General features: G+C 39.7%; 1 protein-coding gene across 3 annotated transcripts in view; it reads right to left on the reverse strand.

Moving 5' to 3' along the window:
• The window catches only part of atrnl1a (attractin-like 1a), a 244,340-nt gene that overhangs the window by 143,894 nt on the left and 83,349 nt on the right, over window positions 1-17,097 (reverse strand). For all 3 annotated transcript variants that reach the window (XM_051076681.1, XM_051076679.1, XM_051076680.1), the window contains one exon: window positions 5,178-5,271. In XM_051076681.1, coding sequence (XP_050932638.1) covers window positions 5,178-5,271 — 94 coding nt within the window. The remainder of the gene's footprint in view (window positions 1-5,177; window positions 5,272-17,097) is intronic.

Genomic DNA, 17,097 nt, shown 5'->3' on the forward strand with positions numbered 1-17,097 from the left:
ACAGAGTTAGTAAAAAAAAAAAAAAAAAACTACATAAGCGTACCAAACTGTTTTGCAACATTCAAGATGACAAACATTCATAGGCACAAACATACTCTCTCCACAGTCAACTACAGTAAAAGATGCAAATTAGAAGTCAATTAGTGGAGTTGTCTACATATGGAGAGGAGTCCAATTAAAGCTAAATCAACACATTCAAACAATCAGTCACACAACACAAGAAGAGAGAAAACAAGTGAAAGTAAAGCAGAGACCTCTAATGTGCATGATTAAGTGCTGATGAAGAGTAAACAGACTGTAACTGACAGTAACAATAAAAATACAAGTCCACACAGTTTAAATTATTTGTGAATATCATAAATTAAACTGTAACAACTAGAATCTCACTGTAACAGCAGGATAACATCTGGTGAGCAAACTGAGTATCTGTAGCTTAGAAAATATTCCTGCTGTCTTGACCTGTCACCTTCACACTCTGAGCTACCTGTCTGTATACCAGCTGTTAATATTCACACTTTCACAGGAACCCTGTAAATACTAGCTTTAGCTATGGTATGATTTGCTTTAAGAGTCATTTTTACTCTGTTTGATGTTGACAGGCTGTTCAACACTCTGGTCCAGAGAAATATGCCTCAGCAGCTACTGCCACTGTTGGTGAGAAATTCAGCATTTCATCAACATATACACCGACCAGCCATTAAACCAACATTAAAACCACTGACAGATGAAGTGAAAAACACTGATCATTTTGTTACAGTACAATGTTCTGCTGGGAAACATTGGGTTCTGACATTCATCTGGATGCTACTTTGACATGTACCACCCACCTAAACATTGTTGTAGATTAGACCAAGCACAACTCTGGGGGTGTCCTGAGGTGTCTGGCACAGGGACATCAGCAGCGGATCCTTTGGGTCCTGTGGGTTGTGGGGTGGGCCCTCCATGGATCTGACCTGTTCCAACCCATTTCACAGACTGGGTTTTTGTCATGTTCCTAAAGACATTTCTGAGAAGTTTCCTTGGTGTGGTGAGAGCACCGTCCTGCTGGAGGAGGCCCCTGCCATTGGGGAGTGCAGTTGCCGGGGGGGGTGGGGGGGTGTTTCATCTACAGCGATGTTTAGGTGGGTGGTACATGTCAAAGGAACATGAATCCCAGGACCCAAGGTTTCCCAGCAGAGCATTATATTGTAACGAGATGATCAGTGTTATTCACTGCTCCTGTCTGTGGTTTTAATGTGGCTTATCAGCATATATAGTTGTTAAGGTGTTGAAATGTTACATCTATTTTATTTGGAAAAGTTTGTGTTGGGCTGCTTGTGTTTAGACCAGTGGTTCCCAAAGTGGGGCGGGTTTCTTTCAGACATATTAAAACAGACTAAAACAACTAAATCATCATATTGAAAACCCTCTTAAATATGCAATTATGCCAGAGTTGAATGCGCGAAATCTGGTGCTGACAACTCATGTTTGCAGGTTGTAATGCAGAAATGCAGACTGCATTCTGGTACAGTACTTGAAAAAAGAGCTCAAAGAAACACTGAGATAAGTGAGTCCTCAGCGCAGTTTGGGTGGACCAAAAGAGGTAAAGATGGTGGGTAGGGGAGACTAGCTGTCTCAAACCAGAATGCTTCAGGAAAAACTGTCAAAAGCAGCAATGATGTTAAGTTAAGGGGCATCAAGAAAGCATTATACTTTGTCATACAGAAACTCAGGTATGACAGAATATTCAGCCCTAAAAACCTATGAGACTTTGTGCTCTTGTGGGTGTCAAAGTTTGCTTACAATACGTAGGTCCTGATGCGATTACGGTTGATGTGGAAAGAAGAGCACATTGCTGTGAGTTATATTGTGATGAGTTTGTAAGCAAACAAATAGCGAAGAGGGGCAGACAAAGAGAAAGAAACTGTTTAATATGAATAAAACAGAAGATGAAGACAAAGACACACAAATCTAGTATGAGAGAAGGTGACAGTATATTTACACATAAGGATATACACACACAAGAACCACCTGCTTTACCTAATGACAGCATTATTTCTGACTGTTAGCATTTGTGACTCTGAACACAATACACACACACACACACATCTGCTGTAGCCCAAGGGCATTACCATTCGCCCCCTGGGAGAAATTGCTCGTTCATAATCAAAACGACAAACAAATGGCCCTCTACGCGGCACACCATTTTGCAGTGACTCAACCAAAACAAACGGCGCTGTGACAGAGAGACATTCAGCGAGAGAGGGGGAGGGCGTCGGAGCAAATAAAAGGTGAAAGTGGCCGCAGCGCGCTGGCTTAGGGATGCACAAGTGAGCACACACAAATGCACCATTTCTGCTTACAGCCTCTGTGGAGTCTCTGCCAGAATAATGAAATATTGGTGTGCGCTGAAAAGAAACATTGAGCTCAAAAAACCTGACACCATTGCCAAGTGAACAGGAGTATTGAGGCTGTACAGCCAATTCAACATTCACTCATGCTCAACTGCCACAGGGTATTGTTCAAAATTTGCCAATATGTTACCAGTATGATAATGAGACTGAATTGCCATTGTGTTTCACTTCATTACTCAGTTGTTTTCTGTTGAGGAGTTTCTACTTCGCCCTTACTAATCAGTAGTGATTACATATCTTCCCTTTCACAGAAGTTGTGGTTGCACTTAGAAGCAGACAATGTGTTATCGTATATCAAAAAAATATTTAGAATCTCACTGTGCTCTGTGCTCTGTTTATTTACATCAGCAGGCAGGTGCAAAGTGCTAACGTGTGAATGTGAGTTTTAGAAAAAAATAGCATAAACAGAAATAACTATCACTAGGCCCCTGTCCACAGGGCTCTAGCACTCGCTGCCTCCATGCACAAGTTGCATTCTGTAGAAGGGGCTTTATACTAGAAGCCCCTCCCACAAGTTGAACTACTGTTCTTGAAAATCAATCAACTCAGTACATGCCATACTTATACAGAAATGTCCTATTTGCATCATTATTGAGGTTCAAAATACACAGCTCTGCCTCCTAACAAAAACTCCCCTCTGTACCAGCCCACACATGGTATACTCTGGATTCCCCTCTCTAATAATTTGTATGGAACCTTCCGCCTCTCGCTTGGCAGTTGGACCAGGAAACTCAGCATGGAGGTGATACCGGATGGGTGGCAAGACAACATTTGGTAACCAAAGATTACTGCAATAAGTGATGTTGAAATGAACCATGTGAGTGTGTGTGAATTCTTGTAATTAGTCTTTATTATGCTAGCTCACCATGCTCATACTTTAGAATTAGCATTAGGCAATGGTAATCTTGAAGACTAGCAATCATAATAATGGGGGAAAGCAGCACCACAGTGATATTAACTTAGCACAGCACAATCTATCTGCCGACGAGATGGAATTAAAAATAGAATTGGTTCAATACCCAGCCCTCCACTAAACCCCTTGATCAAAAATAGCATCATTCTGAGGATATACTATTATACAATATTATGCTGTGATGATAAATACTGTAAAATAAAAGTGCAACAGCAGTAAAATAAAAATGTAATTTGGAAACAGACTGGGCCTTTGATAGATAGATAGATAGATAGATAGAAATGTGATACTGTTATTCTCTTCCCAGGTAAGTATTCGTGGTCACGTGTAGGCATGCATGTGTTTGTGTACGACGGTGTCCAATCACACAGAGAGTAGAAATACGCTGATTAAAGCCGACAGCAAACATGTGGAGAGTCTTTTAGCGTATGGGTGATGGGCAGGTTGGCTGGCCCTCGGTTTGAGTCATGTTAATGTCAGGAGCTGAGCTGGAGTTCAGGATCATTCAAAGGTTATGTCGAGGTTTGCAAAAGGCAGTGAGTGGTGAAGGTCTGAGTTTTCCCATTCCAGTGAGTGATTCTCAATATGTGTGTAACATTTATGACGATTTTGCACTTCCATTTTCACAGCTCCAACAAAGGCAATAATGATTTTACTGAAAGCCTGTTCACTTTAGAATGAAACTAAAACTCTTTATGTGACTGTAGACATGAATAGTACTTTGAGATGCTAAAATGGTAATAGTAGTAAATACTATTCGGTGTGCCATTAACTTGACAGTAATACTTGCTCACAGATAATTATTTTGACACCTCTGACCTATCAGCAGTTGTTGCTTTAAGTAGTCGCTGTGTGGCTGCATGGTTTTTGTGCATATGTATGAGAATGGTAAACAACAGCTGTAAGTGCATTGGGGAAAATGATACAAACAAAATACTACCACCAGCTGACACCAATGCTTTTACCCCAAACAATAGCAATATTTGTGCAGCAGTTTGGTAGTTTTTTTCTCAAGATTAGATTTTTCTGTAAATTACAGCAATTAGTCAAACATCTAATTCTAATAAAGTGAATATTATTAATTCCAGAGAAATCGTATCAGACTCTATTTAAAAACATTAATAACTGTGCTATTGCATAATAGGAGCAATTACAAGCACAAAGCAAGCTTATGAAACATCTAGCATACAGATATTCATGTATTTATAATCAATAATATATGATGCATGACATCACACTTTGGACAGAGGGAAGAAATGTGTCTGATTGCTTCAGTTGCCTGGTTCATCATACTGTGCCTTTTGCTGGATATGGTAAACCCCACAGACCTACATACACCCCCACACACCTACACACACCCCCAAACACACACCCACACACTGGTGCACTCTCCGTCTCCACTTTCTAGCCTCGCCGGCTAGATTTATCGATGCAGCAATTTTCAGTCTGTCTCCATGGTGTGTTGCTCTGCCAAGCCATTTAGGATATTGTAGTGCTGCAGCGGTCAAGTCTGGCACAGTCAAGGGAAAATATGCATATACACGCGCACTCTCACTGAATACACACAAACATTTGTTCATCATAGTTTTCTTTCTTTCTGGCAACTAAAAACTGTTTTTGCTGAACCTGTTACCATTATCAAAAGTGCAATTTTACCTTACAATGTACACCTAATTTCAATGCACGGCTGTAAAAACAGCTGCTTAAAGACATTCAATTTCATACCCAAGCATCGGATTGGACATCATTGTACAGCCAAGCTTTATGTATCACCACATATTCTTTTTACTATTTAATTGGGTCACCTTACGATTGAGGGCCAGTAAGACTAGGGTGGGCATTTAATCGTAGTTAATTGAAATTATACTCACAGTTGACACTGGTCTCCCTTGATGCCCTTGGTGGTACAGAAACACTTCCCTGTGTTGACATGGCACACATTGGCATGGCTGTTACACTTACATGCTGCAAAGACAAAGGTTAAACAGGGGGTGGGAAAAGAGAGAGAGAGATGTGTTAGCTGGGTGAGGGAGGGAAGAAAGGTACAAGAAACAGTCGTGGAAAAGTAAGAAACAGGAAAAGGGCAAATCATACATCATTTCCTGAGAAAGACAAAACTCAGACAAAGCTCTGAGTCTTCCTCACTGTGCACTAACAGGTGTGGTGTTAGGTTCCTGATTGAAATGTTTTCTTTTGTTTCCCTCCTCTTGGATAAAACTGAACTTGACACGCCTTTAGCTTATCTGACCTTAAAAAGCATCACAACTTCCACAATGTGAGGCATTTCTTTTTCAAATGCAGTTGAAAGAAACTGGGCAGAAATTGTTTCTGGGCAACACAAGGTCTCCATTGAAGATGCAGTATTTTTTAAAAGAAATTCAAGTGTCTGTTTTAGAAAATCTTTAAGGGATAGGTTCACATTTTTTCAGCTTTGTCTTTAAAACAGCTCTGAGATGCCTATACGTACACTGAAAGCTATTGGACTTTAATTGCTCTTCCTGTGCATACCTGCTGTGAAGAGATTATGTCTTCAAATAATTCAAATGTAAGTGCTCGAGGGCAAAATCCACAGCTTTTGTTCTGTGTATGAATGGATAGGGAGACTAGCTGAGTGACTTCCTGACAGTAGTATGTGCCAGTGAAATCGAGAGGAATCATTAAATTTGTTCTGTTTAGTACAAGATTTGTATTGTCCAGGACAGTACTTCCTTGCAGAGGAAATCTGGTACTAAACAGATAGAGAATACCAACTTGGCTGGTCTAACTCAGACTGCAGAGACCTCATATTATCTGCATCAGCTCTGTTACATTGAAATTGGTTTATGAAGGAATTTCTTCACAGCCATTACAGACAGGAGGTAGATTTACAGCGACAGAGAATGTTTTCAACATGCATACAAGCATAGGAGTATTTTTCAAAGGTCTGTCTTAAAACAACTCTCAATAATACTCCCTTGAACCTATCCTTTGAAATGGATGTAATAGTAATGGGTTAAATTGAGTAAAATACACATACACACCAATCAGCCAATGCTAAAACCACTGACAGGTAAAGTGAATGACATTGATTATCTTGCAATGTTTTCCTGGGAAAACCTGGGTCCTGACATTCATCTGGATGTTACTGGATGTAGCATTGTATTGTAACAAGATGATCAATATTATTCACTTCACCTGTCAGGGGTTTAAATAGATGTCTTAAGTGCTAAGGTTGAAGGCAACTGGACTTTGTTTAGATTTCCTTGAAGACGTTTCACCTCTCTTAGAGAGAAATAACTGGCTATTTAACTACTTATTGTTCCACTATTTGTACAATATCACATTATTTGCACATTTTCCATATTTTGTTATTGTAAAAATACTGATTATAGTCTCAAGGGCCAGCCATACAACAAACTGAATATTTTCAACCTCGGATTGGTAAGTCTGACAAATGGCAAAGTATTAAGTATGTTTTATTCTGCTGGAGTGGAAAGAACACTTAAGGTACTTGGGGCTGCCAGTGGGGCTTTGATGACTACCAGAACAGAGCCACAATCAGACATGAATAACATACAAAAATACATGACAGTCATGTCAGGACGAGGGAACTAAATGGTCTTGGTACTGAGGGCCATCTGTCAAAATATGATATTGGTAGTACACCAGGGAAAGCAAAATAAGCTAGAGATGGTAAGCTGTTTCTCAACATCAGATTTGAGATGTAATCATGCAAGATGTAATTCACTTTGGCCAAAGTAGAAAAATTCCCTTCTGGTGAAGAGACTGGATAAGGTAACATCCTGGATGGTGAATTTTGGCTTTTGGAAGCCATTTATTGTAGGTAGTCTGCTTTTGATTAGAACCATGGACATGGCAGCCTCGGCAAGTCTAATCTTTTTAAAAGTTTTGTAATATAAAAGCAGAACATGATGTAGCCGTATGATTCACATGGAGCCGAGCCTGTAATTTGAACATTAAATCACTTCTGCATGGGGCGACTAATGGCAGAGACAAACAAGAACGTTCTCCATACCCTTGTGTTACGGTGTGTATATATATGTGTGTTCACATCCACACAAGGCCTGCTCTTTCCTGTGTCCCTCTCCAGCTGAATTGACTTTGTGCTTTGTTCTTATTCCTTCCAATTGGCATGGAGACAGGCCGTGTAATAAAACAATGGTGCGCTCGGGTCAAGGTAAAGCTAAGACACAGACAGATAATGAGAGGAAAACAACCTCTTTTATCCCCTCTCCTCCTCTGCCTGGGAGAGGCCTGATTTGATTGCTCACATAGAACAAAAACAAGGTAGCAGACGTAAACGCTGCTTTAAATATTTTGATTTTTGAGTGCACACATACACGCACTGGGGGGGGGGGGTGCACAGCGGGGCATTTAAATTTCAGCAGGCTAAAAGTTGAATTGATGCTCTTCAACATGAAAAACAGAGCCACTGACAGCAGAAGCTGCAACAATAACAAAATACAATTTCAATCTATTACTTGAAATTACATTGACCCATCACAAAGAAAGAAAACCTTTTCAGAGATGCACACTGAACTGTAAGGGTTTTAGAGATAACACAGCCTTAACAAAAAGTGGCTTTTAGACTTGAGATAATAGACAAATCACAGGTATGTTAGCGCAGGCTCGGGTCACCCTGCTGCTCATACAATATTGATTTAGAGCAGGCAGTCAACAAAGGCATACAAAGGACACAGCTCTGAGAAATGCACATGCATGCATTCACATATATTTTGCCAATGGCACATGAGGAAAGAGAATGGGAGATAGAGAGACTGTGAGAGAAAAACAGAGACAGACAGAAACAAAGAGACTGAGCCAGACATGAAGAATTCAAGCCAGTGCCTTACAAGGCTGCCAGTACATTTAGACTGTCCTCAGTTTACTCTAACTAATGTCAAAGGCCAAATTATGGGTTAAATGAAGACACTTGAACAGACAGACATAACACAACCTCTATACCTGTGACTTGGTGACAAAAAAAGTTTAATTATTTCAGATCTCATAGCAAAACAGAGTAAATTCTCTGACAGGGAACTGCATTAACTTTTTTTCCCTCTCTTCAAACAAATGTGAAACCACTGTAATCCCCTAAGCAGTAAACAAGATCCTGCTTCCAGCAGAGAAGTCTCAGTACAGACCAACTCCCTGCTCTGCACACTCTGATGAGCAATGGGAAGTTGAGATATAAAGCTACTGTAGCATTTCATCTCCAATTATATCCAGAAATGTTACAACTGCTTAAAAGTTAAAATTGGATTGGAAGTAACAGCTAGCTAAGTTGAATTTGTCATGGTATCAGTCTTTCTGAAGAGCTTCTAAGCTAAATTTGAACTGCACAGTAGAATCTGAGCACCAAACACAATTATTTTTGTTTCATTTAACAGCTAAATATGATAAAAACTAAATCAGATAAAGGCTCCAGTGTTGTACATCTTAATCTGGACTGAAGCACGCCCAAAACAGAATCAAAATGTTTGCCAAAGGTCTGTGCCACTGTTCACAAAACATTCACAGGTTACCCAAGATGTCTGCAACAGGTTCTGACTACAGGCCACTGGTTGTTAGGCAGGCTACAAAGCACATTATCTCCATCCAAGTACCATATTTTTGAACAATATAAAATAAAAAAATGAATTTGATATAGTTTGACACTTTCTCCATACCAAATAAAAAGATTTTACATGTGACAACATAATTATGCTACACTATAATACCATAAGAAGTTGCAACTGTCTCCTACATTCTGCAAATGGTTCATTTAAGGCAGATTTCTGTAATACATATCTGACATATATATAATGAATAATCATGCTGCCTCTAAATCAGTTCCATAACATGGGGAAAACATGAAACTAATATGATTAAAGTGCACCTGGCAACACAAAAAAAAAGATTGTAGTTTAGGTTAAGTGCTTAGTTAAGGTTAGAAGACATTGTTATTGTAACCATAACGTCCACAGTGTGGTAAAGGTTATTAAATGATTGTGATAATGAATAGAAGAAACAACACTGATTATTGCTTTGAAAAAAGAGAAACAGCAGTCTCAGACAAAAAGCTTAACATTTTGTCGATGGATAGATTCACCCTGACCTCCTCTTTATGAAGAACTGGCTGTAGAACTATTTCACCTGACTTCCTCCCCTGCTCCTTGCTAGAGGACTTTGTCAACTGAATAGAGACATGTCATTTATTTGCTGAAAAGACCAAAGCTGTCTCAGATAACCATTTGATGTCACACAAATGTGCACGTATAGACTAAGATTCTCAGCTTCACTTGTTTTACGCAACCTGCATTCATTTTAAAGGTCATTTGTCGCTGTATTTCTGCAGAGATGTTGTTTAATCATTTCAACCCTTCGCTGTCTTTTCTTCATCTTTTATAATGTGTGCAAAAGGTGATCTAAACCGGGCCTGGAGGCTGATCCAGGATGTTATACCCTGAGATTCACAGAGTTTCATCTGAGTTTTCATTGTTGTGAATGTACTATATTCAAAGTAATTCAACTTTGAACTGAATCTACTGAAGCTGCTGGAGCAATTATACATGACAGACCCAGGACAGATACATGAATGGAAGCTTGTATGAGGGCTCAGACTGCAGTCTCAATGCACAATACACAGAGTGGTTCATGAAAGACTTGGACTGTCTGTCAAAAATAATGAATGATTACAGGCGAAATAAGATGTCAAAGAAGCACAGTTCAAATCCCATAAAGTCTTCTAATGCTTCAGCTAACACTGAATCAAACTGAATGTGGACCTGTATGAAGATAGTGATCCGATCTATAGTTTTCCTTACAACTATACGTTACTGGTTTTCACTCAGAAACTCCCGCTAAACATGGAGATCCTCACAGTAAAATAAGCACTTGACTCATTCAACGAGTCTGCAGACACAATCATATTCAAGTGCCCAGAGGAAGTGAACTCAATTCTGTGAGAGCACAAGAACTGGAGGTGAAGGATGGAAGGAGCAGGGGAATCATAAAGAAGAAGAGGAGAGTGAGTGAATGAAATGGACGGAGGAGAAAGCACATCACGCACCGCACTTGCTGACAACACAGAAATAAGCCACAATAAAAAGAAACCTGATCTCTTAGCAAAAAAAGGCTGATTTGATATAAATCATATTTCCCATGACTCGTGCAAGCCCCCTGAAGAGAGTACAATTTCTCACCCCACTGCCTCTGCATGTACACACAATACAAAAGACGACTGTCGTCAGGGTGGGTTTGAATGTGTGTGTGTAAGTGGGAACTGGGCCGTCTCTGCGTGGGTGCGTGTGTGTTTTCTTCTATGTGCGTCCGTATGAGTCAGTCAGCGGCAGGCAGAGATGAGGAAATAACTCAGTGAGAAAACATTAGAGAACATTCCTCGCTGCACCTGATATCTGTTTCTACAGTCTTATTCCTGAGAGGTGCGCAGTTATAAAACTCAAGTAAACTTAATAGGTGGAGGAAAAAAAAAAAAAGGCCTTGTGGTGATGTATATTACTCAAGTGTTTTCTGTGGAGTCGAGCCCAGAATCATATGTGAATCCTCTTGTGATGCAAATTTAAGGACAAATAAAAGCAGGAAAGCTGCGCGTCTTGTCATCTGCTCTGAAATAAAAGTGACAAGTTCACACCATTAACAAAATAAAGGAATTAGAACTAACTGTTTCTACTGCCTCAACCACGTGAACAATGGCTATAAATTGAGCTGGTGCGTGACAAAGTCACTGGTTTCTCCTCATGTATAGCAGTTAATCTTTCAATGACTTTTAACATGTCTTTTCAGAATGGCCTTGTTGTATGACGGCACACTGCAGCAATGACACTCACCTTGTTTACAGATAATTAGCTCTTTTTAAAATCTGTTTTCATTTGAAGAAAAAAAAAAACTACAGTAAATTAGATTTTAAAACAATATCCAGAAATATGTGTAAAGATGTCGACTTGAAACACAAACACAATTTGTGGCCCATAATCAGCATCTATTTGTATTTCCTCCACATTTTTCATATTCTGAGCTGCGCTTGTGTAAAGAGCTTATTTACACAGAACTGCAGAGGTTACCATCTTCTTACAGCTTCTTATTGTGTGTGTTTGGACACACTGGTGAAATTTTAGTTACACACACTGTATAAAACAGCAGTCCTCACATCAATAGTGCTGTGCTTCCTCGCCCATATCCTGAAAATGTGGTATTGTTCACACTTACCAGATGTGTTGATTGGCCTGCAGGTCAGTGTCTGTATGGAAGTTATATAGGATATAAGCCTGCATGCTTGTGTGCTTCACTGTGTTATGTTGGCACTTCCTAATGTTACACATATATCACACAGAGATGGATCTCACACAGGGAGCAAGCAGCTAATTAACTCTGGGGTTATTTCCCTTGTTTTCTGCCTGATGTGGAATATATTGTAAAAGCAGCAGCCTATACTCTGGTGTAACAACCAAAATTTCAACCCACTCGCCAAACAGAATGTAAATGTTTGCCAATTCTGCCTTCCAGTAGTTTCTGTTAAATGTTGTTTTTGGAATTTTCATATACTACAACATTTTTTGTTTGTTTTTTTCTTAGCTTGGCATCTAAAACTACTTGCTAGCAAAAAACTAAAACATTTATGGTAAGAGATAGGATGTGAACAATGGTCACCACTGAACACTGGCACTGGAAATAAATTGGGCGCTCTAGAAATGTCAAGTATGATTACTACTTAATCTGGTATGCAAAATGTTGTCATTGTTTGTCATTAATAGTCATTAGTTGCAATATTAATTTATTTATTGATGCTTAAGGTAAAAGACTGTAAGATTCTGTTATTATACAGAAAGCATATGTTGCCATTTGCTAAAGTTTGATCACAACCTATCATACAAATCAACACAACCAGCACATTCCAATTGAATAACTAAAATTACATAAAATAAATACAAACTTATTTATGTGGGAATCAAAATGACATTTAATGTAATTGACTATAAAGCTTTGAAAATGCCACATTTTTCAAAACGCTCTTTTCCTCAGTGTACCACTGAGCACTACTGAACTCCTCAGAGTGTGATCAATCACATGCTCAACTCTATGAATATTTTTTTAAATCATCACCATCATCATCATCATCGTCACGGTCCACCTTCAGCTGACTCCTACTTTTTCTTTGCTTGGTTCCTCATACAGGGCAGTTTGGTCAGATAAGAGAGGACAGGGCCTTTTACTGATTTTAATGAGGGGTAATGGAAGACGATTGAGGGCAAAAGGGGCTATCATGAAGGAGGTAAGAGGTAAAAAATACATGGGAAAATCCCACACACACATAGGTGCATACAAAGAGAAAAATGATTTTCATGTCTTGGTGACAGAGAGTTCTTGAATATAGTTTCCCTTCCTCAGCAGAATCTGATCAGTGAACTGTTAGCTTTTAGATGTGACAGTTTCAAAGCTTCAATCATTTTACACAGAATAAGTTGATTGCACAACATTTATATATATTAATGTCTCACAGTGCATAAACATGAAACACTGATTTTCAATGGTTTTTCAACAGTTATAAACTTAAGACAACAAAAATAAATGTAAAAAAAAAGAATATATGTTATATGTAAGAATATTCTAAGTATGCTAAAATGTAATTATTTTATCTGGTAATCAGGATCAATATGTTTACATATCTGGAATAGCAAAAGACTTACTAAAGGCAGTTTTGAAATGATTTATGCAGCACTTGTTCAGTATACATAAAACACACACACACACTCACACACAATGGGAGCAACTAAGGCTTCAGTATCTTGCCCAAGGATACTTCAGTACGCAGACTAGAGGAGCCGGGGATTGAATCACTGATGTTCTGATTAGTGGGCGACCCGCTCTACCTGCTGAGCCCTATCAGGCCTGGCAGGGCAAAGAAGTGAGCAGAAGCTAAAAACTTGGACATACCCTATTGCAAAAAGCAGAATATGTCATCTGTGAATGGATGAGTGCACTCAAGCTGCCACCTTGAAGTAACTCACAGCCTTTGTTTAAATTGTACAAATTCAGAGTGAAACATTTCAGCCATAATAACACAGGACAATTCATTTAGAATCTGAGTTGCTACAGTCATCTGCATGGCCCCTGTTTGATTTAAAAGCAAAATGCAGTCTTGCTCAAGCATGCCTGGCAGCTGACCCCATGTTTAGGAGTTTGTACACTAATTTTATGTGGTAAAAATCACATTTAACCCAACTGATATGAAGCGTTGTGGCTGAATTTGGGTCAAGTGTGAAACAAGTTGTCATGTTGATTTGAGTATGGTGTAGGATACATTATTATACCATAATTAAAGCACTACTGTTTGTCTTATGTGATAGCACAGGAGCTAGTTTTATTAAATGTATGGCTGATGTCAGTTTGAGCTGCAAGCCATAAATGAAAGCACACAGTCTGAGAGAAAGCAGCTTATTCTAGACGAGACATGAGTCACAGCTGCAGAAAGACTTCAAAAACACGATTTGCACTGACTGGAGATCAAAAAGGATTCAAAAGCCGTTTAAAATCATATTTACAGAACCGTTTGTGTGGTTTTGTGTGTTGGGTAAGCTTGTGTGTTTTGGTTTGTCTGTGCGTCCATATGTTGACCAGTCAGATGCCAGGAATAGAGCTGCCGGGGGCAGGGGGATGACTGGATACCGCTAAGAATGCTGGGTACTTTGCAGTTCTGCCACAGGGCTCCACAGGTACATCAACACACACAGGTGCGTTTAAAAGCACAGATATGCCCGCACACACACAGCCACACATGCAGACATACTTAGGACAGCAGGTGAGAGTGTATTTGGCAGCATTTCCGCAGAGAAGACTGAATGGAGCGACTCTGCAGGCAGCATCCCTCCTCTCCTACTCTACTGCTGCTGAAGCTCAACAACAGCTGGCTCTGTCTGATCCATCTAACTGTCACACACACAGACACAGACACAGACACACACACACAGGCACAGAAACACACAGACACACATTACCCTGCTGTCCTGCCTGTCCCAGTCTCAGGTTGATGCTGCTGGGTTGCCAGTTTCTTGCAGAGATAGCACTCAACATCTCTATAGCTCCTGCACTAAACACAAATTTACAAAGAACTCCTGCTGTCGCACCCCGCTTAGAGACTGTACATCAAAACCTCAGGACACAAGATAGAGAGGGGAAGGGAAGAGGAGAAAATAATACATGATCTGTTGGCATAGAAGAGATCGCCACACACACCAGCTTTGCTGATTTGTTCAAATGCTAAAAAAGTTGTATAGTATACAGTAGTCTCTTATGGATGTGCACATTGTATTTCTTAGTAAATAGAACTTTACAACAGAAACACAATACAGTATTCCATTAATTTCTCATGACTTGATGGTACACTGACTTGTAGCAGGGAGAATGGCTCTTATGTCATTCCCGCCCTGCTCCCCGAATGCATGTTCTTGCACTATGGAACTTGATGAGTAAGGTGAGTAGGTACAATCTCCTGTGAGAAGTACAGAACTGAGTGATAGTGAATGGCTTGAACTGCCAGAATAAGGCCCAGTGTGTTCAAGAGTAATGCTGAACTGTAGATTAGTTGAAGAGACTTGGAAGTCATTAAAAACCAGTGATCATTTGACATCATCTCTGATATCCAAAGAGGAAACTTTGAAAATATTAAAAATTCTAAATGGAGTTTGGTGTGTTTGTTTGGCCAATCTAATCCAGCATCTGTGGGATGGGTTGGAACAGGTTAGATCCATGGACCCCCCACTGCACAACCCACAGGACCTAAAGGATCCCCTGCCTGACACCACAGGACACCCCAAGGGTCTAGTATCCATGCCCCATCCTGTCAGAGCTGTTTTGACTGTTTTGAAGAGGACCTACACAATATTAGTAAGGTCCAATAGAGGTTGGATCAGATTGGGATCTGGGGAGTCTGGAGGCCAGGTCAACACCTCAGGCTCTTTGTCGTTAACCTGTGTTTCAAAATGTGATTATTTAGCTATCAACAGGTTTCCCCAGTATATGACCGAAAAAAACATCCATCAGCTGTCTAGTCTGGATTATACTGCAAAATAATAACTGTTCCACTGGAAGGACGATATCTTTGCTGAGCTAAAGAGAAAAAAATTCTCCACAACTCATATCAAGTGCTCCTCTCTTTTAATGAATTCATAACACATCCTGTGAAAGCTATTCTAGCCTTTTAATCGTTTAATCTTGTTTTCATTTATGTATTAATCTCATTCTTTCCTTATCCTGAAAAATGAAGAGAAACCGAGGAACACTACAAGTCTCGTGCAGTCCCACAAGAAACGAGCACTGAACTGAGCTGAGTGATGAAACGTCCTCAGGATCAAACAGCAACCTTTGACTTGTGTAGTGTTTCTACGTATCACACGACCGGCATGACTGAGAGTCTTCATAGACAGCCAGAGAGTGCAAGTGAGGTAGTGCAGAGAGAGATAGAGTATCAGAGCGAGATGGAGACAGGGAGCTACTGATGTGAATCATGCAAAATTTATGGAAGCAATAAAACTGTTCAGCGTGAGGTGCCGATGGCGGAGGAGCATTATACGCTGAAGCACTGGGTAGCAAAAGATAACAAGCAAAAGAAGAAATAATACAAGCTGAGGTCTTGCCTGGAAGACAATTCAGAGGGCAGCACAGGAGCACAGTGGTCTGTCTGCTGCTGGTGATACCTCACAGAACCTGAGCATGAGCTGAAATACCTAATTTATGAAGGTTTTTAAAACAAGTAGACTATTTGTGCTCAAGTGTTATTATTGTTCAGCTTCTAAGGAATCATATTATTCACCAATACCCCTTTAGAAAGTCACCAAAAATGTTCAAATAGCTTTACCTCTGATTATCATTCCTGTAGTTCTGCTGTTGATGCCCCTCGTAAGGGAATTGATTTTTTGTTTAGTGCAAGATTTAACCCATCGATTGCCAGATAACTACCTCAACGATTGATGGATGTATCACAGCGCTCCCTATCAAGCGGTATTGTCCAGTAATTGTGTACTATTCATTTTAGCATAGTCACTGTCTCAAATAGACTGATGATAGGCAGGTTTTCAGTGAGAATGGCCTCTATAGATCATAAAGTTTAAATTTGTCTCGACATTGCTGAGAAAGACGAGATTACTGATCCTTTTTTGCTCCAAGCTTTCTTTACTTTCAGTTGTCTCTACTGAAATCAGAAAATATGTAGGTCTGCAACTAACAATTATTTTCAATACTGAATTATCCTCTGATTATTTTTTCAATTCAATGTTTGGTCTGTGAAATGACACAACAAAGCAGAAAATGCTAACTACAAGTTCCAAGAGCCAAAGGTGACGTCTTCAAAGTGCTTGTTTTGTTGAGCCTACAACTGAAAACTCAAAGGTATTCAATGTATAACAATATGAAAACAGAAAAAAACTTTATGTAGTTCAATTAAACGACTACAGGCTTCAACACTAACTAAACATAAGACTTTGAGGAGGTGCAGTGTGGTATAGCTATAGGGCCTCGACATGCATATCCTCTGTGACACCCTGACAAAGACATATAAATCCACCTTAACTCTCTCGTCCTAAAGCATTATTCTTAACATGCCATCAAGCAAACAACAAATGGTTGGTGCACGTGTTCTTATCTGCAAGCAAGTGCACTCCGGCACAAACCATTTTGTGATAAATGCAATAAAAGTAAATGTTTAGAAAACATCAGTCTGTCTCTCTGCCAAGAATCTGAGGGCCTAAAAGTCTAATCATCCAACATGATGTGAGCTGTAGTCCTGAAGTTTGGTGT

Source organism: Lates calcarifer, linkage group LG16_LG22 (genome assembly GCF_001640805.2).
Source record: "Lates calcarifer isolate ASB-BC8 linkage group LG16_LG22, TLL_Latcal_v3, whole genome shotgun sequence".
NCBI lineage: Eukaryota > Metazoa > Chordata > Actinopteri > Centropomidae > Lates > Lates calcarifer.